This window comes from Magallana gigas, chromosome 9 (assembly GCF_963853765.1).
Source record: "Magallana gigas chromosome 9, xbMagGiga1.1, whole genome shotgun sequence".
Lineage (NCBI taxonomy): Eukaryota > Metazoa > Mollusca > Bivalvia > Ostreida > Ostreidae > Magallana > Magallana gigas.
In genome coordinates, this window is record NC_088861.1 from 23,760,082 (window position 1) to 23,774,835 (window position 14,754).

A 14,754-nucleotide genomic window follows, 5' to 3' on the forward strand; every position below is an offset into this window, starting at 1 on the left:
TGTTGAAATTATAGGGTGTTAACTTTCAAAGTTTTTTACCTTCAATGGTGATCTATGACTTAATACTCCGTCTGACAAGTGTTACTTCAAATCTAATGGAATTATGTGACAATTGTTTTTGTATTCTTTATTGACGACAAACACAATGATAATATATTTTTGTAAGTAAATGACTTATCTTAAAGTGTTTATGTGTACTTTAGTAGAAAATGTTTATTCATGATTTCATGATAAAGAAATAAGTATCAAAATCACTAATAATATGCATCTACACACATTGTATATATTGTATAAATGTTTTTATTAAAATTTGAATTTCGTGATATTTCTAATAAAAACAAATTTTATCTGAATAATAGAAATAACCAACACAAAGAATATTTTTGATGTTCATACAAAATTGATAAATACATGTATGTCACAGCTTTCACAATCATAGAAACAGTTGTCGATGTTGTTGATTACATTTTGAATGTCATTTTCTTTACACCTAAGTCTCGTTGCGGGAAATCAATATATGGCCCGATCTTGGAACCTTTTCCATCAAATCGAGATCTAAAACAATATATTATATAGTATTAACAAAATATTGATAAAAATCTACTACAAATTCATGTACATGACGAAAGACATTTTTAGATGTTCCATCTTTGAAATGGATGAAAAAAGCTCTCTCTTTTAATGACACTACGTCTTCCTCAGCGATAAAGTAATTGTAACAAATTAAAATATGAAAAGAAGAACAGGTCGTATGCTTTAATGAGTACAGTAAGTTTAATAATTTAATGTTTTTCGGTATGTAAGAAAAAGTTCTTTATAACATCTTACCTCCTAGATTTATATTTCTGAACCGCGTAACTTGACAGAGCCCCTGCACCTAAAGCACCTGCTGACAGCACGGCAGTCAGGGCCACTTTCCATGTGCTCATCGTACACGGGTTTTCAATGGAAGATGAATTACAATCATCAAAGGTCCCACATGAGTCGCAAGGATTTTTCAATGTGCTGAATAAAACGCTAGAGCTATCTACAAATTCACCAAAGGGATAAAAATTCAATCGAAAACATCAAATAGCAAAATTATCTACATTATGTTGCAAAAGTTGGACCTACCAGTAATTGTTAAAAAGACGTATGCCCGTCGTGTACCAAACAAATTTGAAGCTGCACAGGTGTAATTGCCTTGGTCAGTGGTTCTGAGATCGGAAATTAACAATGACGGGCTTGATAGATTTCCTCCTTGAAATCTCTCTTCTGATTGAGGGTCAACTTTAGAACCATCAATTTTCCACGTAACAGATGTAACCTCTGAATAAGTAGAAGTGACGTTGCAGATCAACGTGACGTTACCACCCATTTCTCCTGTTGCTGATGAAACTGTTGTCACTTCAAACACAGCTAGAAAAATGATTTTATATAAAGAAAAGACAGAGACCAATCTTTGTTATATGTTAAAATCCTAAAGCTGCTTAGCGTCTTGTGTATTCCCCTGTTCGAGATTTTCATTTATAGTATTTTAATTTCTTAAAAAATAAAATCAAAATCAAAATACGCATATAACACTTTTATGACTATTTTGTTTTATATATATTTATAAATCTTTCTTAAAAGGTTTCGCTTGCTAATGGACATGATTTCTATATTTAAATGCAAAAATGTTACACTGTGGTTACATGATTTAATCAACAAGCTGTATAATAAATCATTAAACTTACACTTCCCTGAAAAACCAAAATATTTTAAATTAATGGTATAAAACAAACAACCGGCTGCATTTGAGTCATATATAGAACAAAAATTTAATGTTTGTTGTAATTAATTATGGAATTTATCAAAACAAAATACACAATACCACAGCCTTTGTAAGAAATTCGTTTACAACTTCAACTGATAAAAAACAAGGGGTTTCACACATACAAAACGTTAAATTATTTACAACAGTGTATACTTTTTTAAGTTTAAATATTCGTTTCAACCCTTTTTCCCTTGGTGGGTTTGTGGGTCTTTGACTAGATATTATACGGACAAACACAACCTTACCTTATTACGGCGGACATCTAATAAAATAGATAAACGTTTTTATTGATTCTTACCTGAACTCATAGTAATAAGCTGAACGGTCACATTGTTTGAACTGTACAGATTTGTGACAAAACAAGTGTAACTGCCAAGATCAGTTGACTGAAGGTTGATAATAAGCAAAGAAGGTGCTGTTATATTTCCTCCTTGGTATCGCCCTCCTGACTGTGTGTCGATTCTGGCGCCATTAAATTCCCATGTTACTGATGCAACAGGAGGATATGTAGAGCTGACGTTGCACATTAATATAACGTCATGTCCCAGATAAGCGGGTACAGGGGATTCAGTGGATATATCAACTGAAGCTGAACGTTTAAAACAGTGGTATTTTCAATAACTTGACGATTAGTAGCAAGAGAATTGTTTTAGCTAAAAAAAAACCAAAGGTGGAAAGAAGAAAAAACTGTCATTCTGCAAAACGGAAAGAATTGTAAGAACTTATAAAAGCTTATTTCGAAGTCCTCGTACATATATTACTAGAATTACTTGATCTTCAAGTAGATTCTCTGATAAAAGATATAAAAACTCAAAGAAAATTTACATCATACATATTTATCTACGAAAAAACAAATATATATTACATTTAGGTATGTCGATAAACGCCATGGTTGGACTGTGGGCCGTGCCAACAGAATTCTGGGCTGAACATCTGTAACTTCCGATATCACTGACAGCAAAACTGTAAATAGTCAAGGACGGGGATGACACGGTACCTCCGCTGTATTTAGTTGAATCTGAGGTGTCAACGACGGAAGTGACGCCGTCGTATTGGTGCTCCCAGAACACTCTAGAGATTGCGTATGACCCTGTTACGGTACAGCTGATGTATTTACTACCGCCTAAATATGCTGTACTTCCAGAGCCCGTGCTAACTGATGGTAGTCCTGAAATGTAAATCAAAGACAGTATGTGTATTATTCTCATAATAATATCTAAACCATAATAGAATTAAGGCAAACATTAATCGGCCGAGAGGTGGCGGTTAACACTTAGATAGCGAGTTCTTCTTACATGTAGGCTTAACACGTAGATGTTTGATCCACCTATACATTTTTCACGAAAAATAAAGGATAAGTTCACTGTGACGTCCTCTTTGTACTTTCGTTTGCTTTGTTTATATTTCTCAATAGAATACGAAGATATTGAAGCCTGTCATAGCTTTATTGATTCTCACAAAAGCATTTGCGATACCAAAAAAAGTAAAACAAAAACCCTCAAGAACGGTACGGTACATTCTGAGTGAGCCAAATTTTAGTTTGCGACGAATCTTTAGATATAGCACATTTTTTTCCCTCACGCACTGGTTTCTTATGCTCGCTTTTCTCGCTTCAAGGTAAGAATGACAACAAATGAATTTTTATCACCATGCAGAACATGGTTATTCTACATATTTTTTGTATGTAAACATTTTCAGAGCTGCAGCAATTAATACGTAATAATACAAATAGACTCAGAGATTAAATTCAGAGTTTTTAACGTCCCAATAGCTGAATGTTGTTAAATAGCAATCTCACAATTCACGTAATTTTGGTTGTTACAGTGGTTCGTCAATTAATTTGAAACAACACTGAGTATTAAATATGGATGTTGTCATATTTATCACATTTGCAGACGATGCAAGAAAATTTGAAAATTTTTACTATTATTTTTATCATTGTAAATATTTTTATTTTAGAGATTTTTGAGTCTCAGAACTGCAACAGTATGTGCAAACAAATTTCACAAGTCGCTAACGTGCGTTACTCAATTATTGTAAAACACCTTTGCAGTTTTGTGACTATGTCCTTCAAAACAGAATAATTCAATGTTTAAATTCACTAACCTGGGATAAAACAGTCTTTGTCTGTCGTGGTCCCATTACAATGGCATACGTATTTGCCCAACTGATCCTCGCAGGTTCCACCATTTTGACAGGGACTATTTAAACAGTCATCGATTTCTACGGAAAAGTATTAACACTTTCTGGTTAATGAAGCATTCAGAACGTATAAGAAAATGAGTCATTATATTTACATGGTTGACTCTGCTCTGTGGTTTGAATGTATTGTACTTCATAGTACTTTGAATACACTCTAAAACGGCCTTAAATATGTAAACAACAATGAGCAAGATGTAGGAATTTAATAGATAAATCAACCTAGGAGAAATAATCATATTCTTGACAATAAAAAAACAACGATCGAAGAAGTTAGACTATTTAAAGTATTATGAGTAAATCATTTATTAAACTGTTCAATATAAAAAAAACGACATTAGCTATAGTGAATTATTTTTTAGTGCAGATCTTGATTTTGTTCCAAAAAATTCACAGGGCATGTAAAATATTTTAAATATAAATTAAGTGAACTTGATATTAAGCGTTTGTTAACATTTTTGTACGATACAGGATTTTTAAAGACTGAAACATCCTTTAATATTAATGGTGTAAATGTACTGTCCAGAAAAAAAAATTGACCGTTTTTTCTAATGTTATTGTCCAATATACTTGAAATTGATCATTTTAAAGATAAGGATTTTTCCTATACAACACAGAGAAAAAAATGTTCAAGTTTTAACACATTTGATTTAGACAACGTGCAATTATATGTCAATTTAAAAAAAAAATCAATAATTTTAAGAAGTTCTTTGACACCAAGGCTCATTATCGACCTTACGAGACTATGCATTGCGAAACTTTGTTTAAAACCATTATTTTTTTCATTGCCAAAATCGATTGGAAAAAAATCGAAGGAATGTATGAATGTTGTTAAAACGAATATTTTTTTTATAGAAAACTTTAAAATAAAAGAATGAAAAGGAATACTCAAAATCGTCTCAAACTGCAACCTTTTAAACTAGCTTCTATGAATTAGAAAAAAAAACCATTTTGTAGAATACATACGATCAGCACAGGATTTTTCTGCAAGAAGTGACTGTAATCCGGAAAAGGTTGTAAAACTGTCAGTGATGTATGTATAGTCATTGTGAGTGGATACACTGCGCAACAGTTGTTCGTTGATGCCACTCGTTACACCCACACAGTAGATGGTGACATACTGGTCCTTCAGTAACTCCGCCTCATTGGATATAGAACTTTGTCCATCAGTTATCAAAATGACGATTTTAGCAGCATCAGTACGCGCTCCATGGCTAGATGTAAATGAGAATTGTCGTGCATAGTTCAGCGCACTTCCGATAGATGTTAATCCCGAGGAATATGTGATGGACAAGACAGCAGACTGGATACTACTCAAGGTGGAGTATCTGTTCAAACTAAAAACTTCTGTCGAAGATGAGTCAAATTTTACAACACTGAATTGGTTTGCAGTAGGACCGATTAAGAAATGTGCCACAAAGTCGTGAACAAAAGTCTTCATTGTCTGAAAGTTTGAAGAACCAACAGATCCTGACTCATCCAAGAGAAAGACAATGTCTCCTTTAGACAAGCAATTTCCTGTAATGTTAAAATAAGAAATAAATACAAATATTTGATACCTCTAAATTCATTAGGTTTTGTTTTTCGAATTTTGATCTTATCAACTCATACCTGAAACCTCTGCAAATAATAAAATCAAAAGAAAATACATGCTGAAAATATTTCCAGAATGAACTGCAGTCGCGTTTAACCAATTCTCTCGAGCTTTCTGGATATTCTGTTTTTCAAAATTTAAAAAGAAAGTTCTTAAGAGTAATGAAAGGGTTTTTAAATGTAAGTATGTATGCACAGTTCTTAAAAGAATATAATTAAAGTTTTTGCTTCGATCGACGCAATTCCTTGTTGAGCAATGGTGTGTTACGTAGATAAACGTAGATAAAACACAAGGTCTTTTTGCAATTCTTTTAAAGACATTATCCTTCAATAAATAGTATGAGAGTAAGTATATGTTATTATTATTTTAACAATATACCTGAGTATTTATTTAGTTCTATTTATTCATTATGCTAGATTGAAATTCAGTAATGAGAAGGTTTAATTTTTCTATTATATTCATTATACATCAACTCAGTGAAAACTGTTCATCGCCTTACTTAGATAATAGTTTGGCAAACAATGCATAAGACTTGCGATGTTTGATGTGATGCTCCTGAAACAGGGTAGAGTTGTCAAATTTGAAAGTTATAGTTTAAGAACATAACTCATAACCTGACATTATTTTCTATTCTACTACAGTTATTGCCGAGATCAAAGAGATTCCGCGGACATTATTCTCCAATATACCACGAACGTCATCAGTAAATTATCAGATCAAAAATACCTATTTGTCTCGCACTGATCATGGAAGTACAATTTCAAACCGTAAAAGGTTTTAAAACCATGTCAATTTTACGTGTTAGTGTTAGTCCCGGTCAAAACAATGTGTATTGCCTCAAATTTTTATTTTTAAGAGATCAATGCGGCTGGTCCTAGGTCCTCCCTAGCACATTTTCACAGCGTGTTTTATAACGTGTAGTTGTAATAATCTTATTAAATTGCCCTTAAAATATTAGGAATGTGATTCAAAGATATTTTATAAAAAAGTGAAGATTATTAAAATCCTAAGAAAAAGTCTGTCGTCTGCATGTGATTCCTTTGATCGATACACATGTAAACATTACTAACAAAACCGTTGGGGTTACACGGAACAGCCGTCAAAATGACCTAGATCGTCTCTCTATAGGAGAAACAATCTGTAGAAATACTGAGCTGTTAGTAGAATAGAAATAAAGTTCTTGTTTTCGTGAATTAACGCCTCGGCTTTTATATCTCAAAGCAACATTTCTCGACCTCGGAGGTTATTCTGCAACATTCACGAAAACTCGTACTTTATTTCTTAAATAGCCAATCTTCGTAAGCAAATCAAATCACTTTTTGTAAAACCACCCCGCAATTCTATGACATACCAAAAATTCCTTATTGTGCGTTGTAAATCTAACGTGATAAGAATTTTCCTATTCAAAGCGAGGCGTGTAAAGGATTCATATTGAAATACCTATTTCTTTTAAAGGTGTGAAGTTGAAGATTTTGTTTGCCGTTTACTTAATCAGCACGTACAATTCCCATTATCAAATATATCAGTCAGTGAAATGAGTTTACATAGGTATGTTCATTTTCGTCATAGAAGGTCATTAAAGATCGATATGATTCGCGACCTTGCGCAAGGACATTTACCTGCAGAAAGGCACTAACTAAAATTACAGCTATGATAAACTAAACACGAAGTCAATAATTGGATATCAACTATAATTATCTTCAATTGACCTGAAGTGCCTTCAGTTTGAAAAATTCTTTCTAATTTAACGGTGTGGGATTATACTACATGAATTTAATTAATCAATAAAACATGGTAATTCATCAATGCATAAGGATAGATAAAATGCATTTCCCTTGTTAAATGGTAATGTAATTTTGTACACACGGAATACCAAAGAAGCCATTTTACTTTTATATATATTCACTTTTGAAGCATTCATTTAATGATAATTGATAACTTAATAAGTGTACTTAAATTGAATATTTATCCATCAGCACGAACGGCAAAATAAAACAGTCGAATATTTTATATATGTGAATGTTCCATTTCTACTTTCAAAATATCTACGCTAAATATGCGCAAGTCATCTGTGTTCGTGCTTCCAAAGTAGCTTAAGTTTTGATTAATTAAGATAAGAATCAGTCAGTATCAACATGTCTAAAATGGCATCAACAAACAATTCAAACATTATTTTTATTTTAGCCATCTAAATACAGTTGTTATCAAATTAGTTCAATGATTTGTTTACACAAATGAATTTATTTGGCTAGTGTTTTCTTCTGGATCAAGCAGATTTAAGTCTTCTCAGCTTTTGAATAAATGAAATCGATTTTCAGTAAATCATTGTACAAATAGAATTATAATTGTTAAATTTTGTTTATGTTTCGAAAGTAATTAATGACATAAGAGTTCAAGTAATTTAAACTTCAACATTTGAATACTGTGGCCCTTTTCCATTGTTACACTGCACCACTCGTGTTTTGGTTTGCTTTAATTGACCAATGTTTTGATATCGGTTGAAAGAATAATTATATTCAAGCCAAAATTAAAATTGTGTGTTTCTTCTAATTTAAATATAAACTTATTGCTAAGAAAAGAAATAACAAAACACAAGAAATAATATAAGAGATTATGCACACTTTAATCAATAACCAAATGAGTTAAAATTAAGACTGTGCTGAAGTACAATTTATCGGTATGCTTATAGCCCGTTACCTTGCATGCATTTCAATAGACAAGTATAAATAAAAAAAAATCCTCAGATTGAATCAAAAATATAAAATTTATTTATAATAGGTGGTATTTTAATGTGTTGTTTACAAAAATCCAATTTGTATATGACACTCCCGAACAATTAAATGAATCTATAATTTCATTTTCATTTCTATTAATTCAAACGATGGTACATTACATTAATCCGTGCATGATATTGCTGGCATAGTCCATATAGCTAGTAACTAAAGCCTGTACTATTTGCTTGCACGAGTCGTCTGTAAAGTATTGGAAAAAATGTTTAATTAATTACATGTTTAAGGAAGTTGTTTTGCATTTTTCATTGCATTTTCATCTTTAAGGTCATAAATTCATCTGGACAACATTCGAGATACTGTACTTAACATACAAAGAATTAATTTTTTTTTGCGTGAATTAAAGCAAGTTCCACTTAATTTTAGAAGTGGAAGAAGACAAAGATACAACATCTGTCGACGTACATATAAAAGAAATTTAGTTTTACTTGGGTTTAGTTTAATTCTATTCTGATGCAATTATTCGTTGATAAGTGAACTTCCATCCATTGTTTTGATATTTAGATTGTAATCTCATGAATTTTTCGTATATTTTGTGTAATTTGTAATCAACTGTGTTCAATTAACTGTGTTTAATTATCTATTATAATTGTACCGTATGTATTATTAATAAAGCCATGAAAGTACACCCATTTAACTTCTCTGTCTCCTTTCAAGTATATTACTCAGAAGGGTTGTTATAGCGTTTTTTTTGGTTAAATTAAATATATCAAAACATTAATAGGGAGACAACTATCAATGAAAACAGAATGAAATCAACAGGAAGAATAACGTCTTTTTCTCCTAAGGGAGAGTATTTCGTTACTTCCTCAGTTCATTCCTATTGCCATCCATGATATTTTTTCATTTAAGGAAAAGAGTGCACCGAGAGTCATATGCCCATTGTTGACTATTGAATTGCCAATATATCTTTTTTTGAAAGGGCAACGTATGCTTAGTTTTACTTTTATTAGAATCTAATTATCACGTTCATAAACAATCTGCTGTGATAAATCAATTTCAGGTTCTACACGAGAAGAATACAAAGATGATCTGAAAAAGAAAAAAATATACTCCGTCGATATTTTAATGATATGCAATTTACTTATAAATTACTTATCAAATAAACTGATATGATTATCATGAAACTATTTCATTTTCAAATTCATACAAGTGGATGTAAAGGATGTGAATAAAGAATATTTTCTACACTGAATTTTATAGTTTTGTATATAGATGTATTACCATGTAGAAATATTTGACTTTATTCTGAAGGTAAAAGCAATTACAAACTTTACCTTTTGGATTTACATTTGTAAAGTTTGTAGCCTAGCAAAGCTATCCCAAGTAAAGCACCTATCAACATCACTGCAGTGATTGCCACTTTCCAGAGGCTTATTGTGCATGGACATTGCTTTCCAACCAAAGATGGAGTACAATCGTAATATGTTCCACAGGCACAGTCACACGAATCTTCAACCGTAAAACGGGACCAGATTTAAATACCAAACATTACCATTCATGCATTATCATGTTCATCACTTTGCCAAAAACGGTACTTACCTGCCAAAGTTAGATATACGTATGCTTGTCTGGTATTATACACATTTGTGGCAGAGCAAGTGTAGTTGCCTTGGTTAGTAGCATTCAGATTGTTGATAAATAATGAGGGTGCGGAGATAGATCCGCCCTGGTATTTCACTCCTAACAGAGTGTCTATTGCAATGTCATTAAACTTCTAGGTAACAGAGATTACAGGTGGGTAGATAGAAGAGACATTGCAAATTAATGTGACGTTGTGACCTTCAACACCCGTTACTGTTGAAAGAGTCGATACTGAGATATTACCTAGAAAAATTATGATTTAATCAATTAAAAAAATTGAAATCAAAGGACTATATATGATATGGGCCTTAAATGGCCCCATAAAATGAACATCATTTACTGTAATTCTTTGTTTTTTTGTAAGGATATATATGTGATGTTTTTACATAATGTTCAATTTGATTCAACTGCCCACAATTTAGAAATATAACATCGTAAAGATAACCTTTTCCCGCCATTTTAGCATTAAACAGCTTGTTTTCAAACAGTAGTTCATTCAGAAAACATAGAGCGCATGCTTAAAGTAAATCCACCCTCCTGTGACGTCATACATTTTACATAAACCATGGATTCATTAAAATTCTTGCAAGTAGATTTGTAATTTCTATGTTATTATAGGTGCACATCAAAAACTCAAATCAATGTTTACTTGGATATATTTAATAAGCGTTTTTCATCCTTATATTCGACATAATTCAATCATGACAAAGGGAAATAACTCTTTTCTACTTTTCTCTAGGTGATATATCGAAATGCTATAATTTTTCTAATGTAAACAATTTTTCTTTTTTTTTTTAATTAATTTTAGTTTTCTGGCATAGTTAGCAATAAAATTTAAATAGACAAACAAGTATCCATCCACTAATATTTAATTTTTAAACAAAAAAAGTGTGATTTTCAGATGATAATTTCAGCCTTTGGTTTTTATTACCTTACATCTTAAGGTTCCTCGACACACCAAAATTTTATTTTATGGATCGATAGAGAATCTTTTTTGAAACATGATTCCACAAAACAGAGATCAATATCGGCTTTCAGTTATTTTATACGAATATTTTGTATTTTTTCAGTGAAATAGGAAAAACTGTTTTGCAGACAAACAGAATATATTAGAGCTTAAAACTTGTTGTCAATTAATGTGTAATATGATTATAAATAAATTCATGCCAAAGATCGTTTGGTCAAGTGTTTAATTTTTTAATTAAAAAAATATTTCTGAAAATCAGAATTGTAATTCTTTATTATCTTTTTAATCCATGGATAAAATTTTAAAAATAACATATAGTCACATAAACTATTTTCTAAACAATGATATTTTACAAAGAAATTGAAATGAAAATGCGAAATTTTGGAAAAATTGCTATTTATCAAATTTGAACAGATCCCGATTGAAAAAAACTGATCCCGATCAGAATTATTTCAAAATTGAAATTTTACAACAAAACTGCAGTTTTTTTCTAAGTAATTGATATAAATTATAAAGTTAGTAAAAGACGAAACGATTTTACAGCTAAACAACCTGAAATTTTTGCAAAATTCTGATTCATTCTAACTTCATGTGATTTCGTTCGGGATCAGTTTAATTACAATCGGGATCGGTTTGATTTTAAAATTTTCCATTTATACTTTAATTTCACTATTTGGTTTCAATTTCTTGTTGAAATATGATTGTACAGCAATTGTAAAATGCGAGTAACAGTTTATCTGCAGTTTTTATCCATAGATTTAAAAAATATCTACAATCCCTTTTTTTCATTTTCATAAATATTTTTTTTACAAAAATATTTCAAAGTTTATCTGGCCGTTTTTGATATGTATTTATAGATAATTGTATTGTGCATTAATTGATAACAAATTTTTAGCTCTAATATATCTTGTTCGCAGCTAAAACGATGTTTCCGGTTTCTATAAAAAAATACAAAAAAATTCATATAAAATAATCAGAGGCCGATATAGGTGTCATTTTTGAATAATCATTTCTCAAAGAGAATTTTTCATCGATCCATCAAATAATGCATTGGTGTTTCGAGCCACCTTAAATAGTATGGATAGTATACATATATATTTTATTTATTTTTTGATGAAATTCAAGTCCAATAAGTTGAAAAAAAGTTAAGTTTTTAACTTTGAACCCATGATTTTATAGGTACGGAGTTACCTTAAACAAACAAAATATTTTAATCAGAGATGTATCTAGTCAAGGCTAATAAGTGCCAAAAAAAAATTTCCCTTTTTAATCATGCGCTTTATATTTTACATTCATAAAAAGATAAGTAAAATGTCAATTTTTGACTGATTTTATTGAATTAAAAAATAGCGTCACTTCTGACGTCATATACTGCTTGTGAGTGCAAATAAATCATATTAATCATATAAATAGGTGAAAAATATATTTGATAATAACTCTTCTAAAAAATAACACAACATTTTATTGTACCCGAAACACTTTAAAAATGGCGAATTATGAGGGCCACATTTAACTCATATATTACATATATAATATCATATATAGTTCTTTCCACCTTGTAACCCCCCCCCCCCCTCCCCCTAAAAAAATGGAAATTGACTACCTGAAAATCTATTGTAAAATTGTAAAATTTTCTGTACCTATAAAATAAATATTTAACATAACACATTTACATTGGGTACGTCCATAAAGGCCATGACTGGACTGTGGGCAGTGCCTTTGGAGTTCCTCGCAGAACATCTGTAACTACCAATGTCATTTATTGTAAAGTTGCGAATTGTTATGGACGGGAATGACACAGTCCCTCCGCTGTATTTATTTGAGTTGGAGGTATCAATGATGGAGGTGACACCGTTGTGTTGGAACTCCCAAAAAATACTAGTGAAAAATATCGGATAACAGCTTATATTTGCATCAGTTCCAAGTTTTGTGGTTTGTCCCCTTCCGGTTCTTACGTCCGGTAATCCTAAAAAAATTATCATGACATGGCTGAAGGGGTACAACTCTTGATGAATGCCATCTTTAGAAAATACACCAAAGTAACATATCATATTATTCAGTTTAGTTAGGTCTTAATAAATAATGAAACTCCCATTTTTTGTCCATCCAGATTCTAACTTATGAAAGGAACAAGTTTATGATATTTAACTGTCATCAAAATGGAACGAATTTCATCAATATATTCACTGCATGCGTGGCAAGCGGAAAAAAAAAAGAAACATCAAGGAAGACTTGGAAAGGGATTTAAAAGAAGCAATAACCGTTAAAATGTTAATGATGAATAGTTGAGGAGAATCGTCAATAAAAACATTACGAGATACATTCACTTGCTATTTGATAACTTTATCTGCAACAACATAGAGAAAGATGATAAGTTTGGACTAAAAATATATTGGTTTGGTCTTGTACTTTGCTTTTAATTTCAGTTTACGCGAGAAAAGTGACACACTTACATACCAGTCTTTGCTTGTCGTATTTCCATTACAGTGACACACGTATTTACCCAACTGATCTTCGCACGTACCGCCATTTAGACAGGGGTTGCTTAAACAGATGTCTATATCTTAATAAACAAAACCCAAACCGTGTGTTATATAAAAAGAGAGTTTTAAAAAATCATTATGATACCAAATATTCATTAGTTTGTTTATAAAACCATACATACAAGGATTGATACAAAAGTAATGTCACACAATGCACCTTGCATCTCATGGCCGCTTTATTGTATAAAAAGATAACACTTGCCCAATTAAAAATTTAATTCGAATTAAAAATTTGATTAAATTTTGTTAAAGAATTCAAACTATATTAATTTTTATAACATAATATATGCGTGACATCACTGCGTCATGAGTTTACATTTTTTTTAAGAAAAGGTTTTTATTTCAGATAAATTTACATTCATCAAAATTTGAAAAAGATATGTCATAGACGTTTTTTGTTTCAAAAAAAAAATGTCTGTTTTTATAGCGGGAACGTTACCGTCTATTTTGGATAACTACATGTATGCGGGGCCGTTTGCTTAGATAAGGGAATACAAGTGTTGGACATGCAAATATTGATACGATTCATTTTTTGCTTTGATAGAAACAATTTAAAAGAAAAAGCACTGAGATTGCTTTATCAACCTAAACGCGAGAACGAGTAAAAAGGTACCATAGGCGTCGGAACTGGGAGGGGGGGGGGGGCTGGGGGGGGGGGCTTAGCCCCCCCCCCCCCACTTTTTTTCGCAAAGTTATACCTAACTATTAGAAACATAGCATGATAGACGGTTCAGCCCCCCTCCCCCCCCCCCCACTTTTTTTTCGCAGGAAAGATTATTGTACCTAAATTTACCTTGAAAGACTTGAAAGAAGTGATAATTATGATATTAACACATTATATAATGTGGAATCATTTAAATTCATAGAAGCTAATTATCGTGAGTTGTGGGATTTTTATTCGTGGGGATTTAATTCTTGGATGGGTCGGTTTTCAGTTTCAATAAGAAAAGTAACTTTTTTCAAAATTTGTTTTCGTCGAGGATGTAAATCCGTGGGTGGGGGAGTCGGACAAACCTGTCTCTTTACAAGATCGGAACCGAAATATAGTCAGAAACATTAATTAAACCGTCTTCCACATATGAGCAGACTATAGTTGGCAGTAAGCTGTTGGCAGTAAGCAGTAAGCAGCTGGCAGCTGACAGTTGGCTCTCGATTATGGAATTCCATAGGTATCAGACACGTGGCGATTTCAATGATGAGAAAACATCATATTACTGTTTTAAAATTCTATTATTGAACAATTTTTTAAAAAATACTTTAAAAATAAATATTGTAAAATTCCT

The 14,754-nt window shown here is 31.5% G+C and overlaps 1 protein-coding gene across 1 annotated transcript; it reads right to left on the reverse strand.

Moving 5' to 3' along the window:
* Nucleotides 1-323: 323 nt before the first annotated feature.
* On the reverse strand, nt 324-5,759 carry LOC105340716 (uncharacterized). Its single transcript, XM_011446890.4, has 8 exons — nt 5,606-5,759; nt 4,961-5,512; nt 3,902-4,018; nt 2,661-2,963; nt 2,094-2,384; nt 1,114-1,398; nt 829-1,027; nt 324-555 (listed from the first exon to the last, which is right to left on the reverse strand). Exons 1-8 carry the CDS (start codon nt 5,643-5,645, stop codon nt 462-464), a joined length of 1,881 nt encoding a protein of 626 aa, XP_011445192.3. The 5' UTR covers nt 5,646-5,759; the 3' UTR covers nt 324-461.
* Between the last annotated feature and the right edge of the window lie 8,995 nt (nt 5,760-14,754).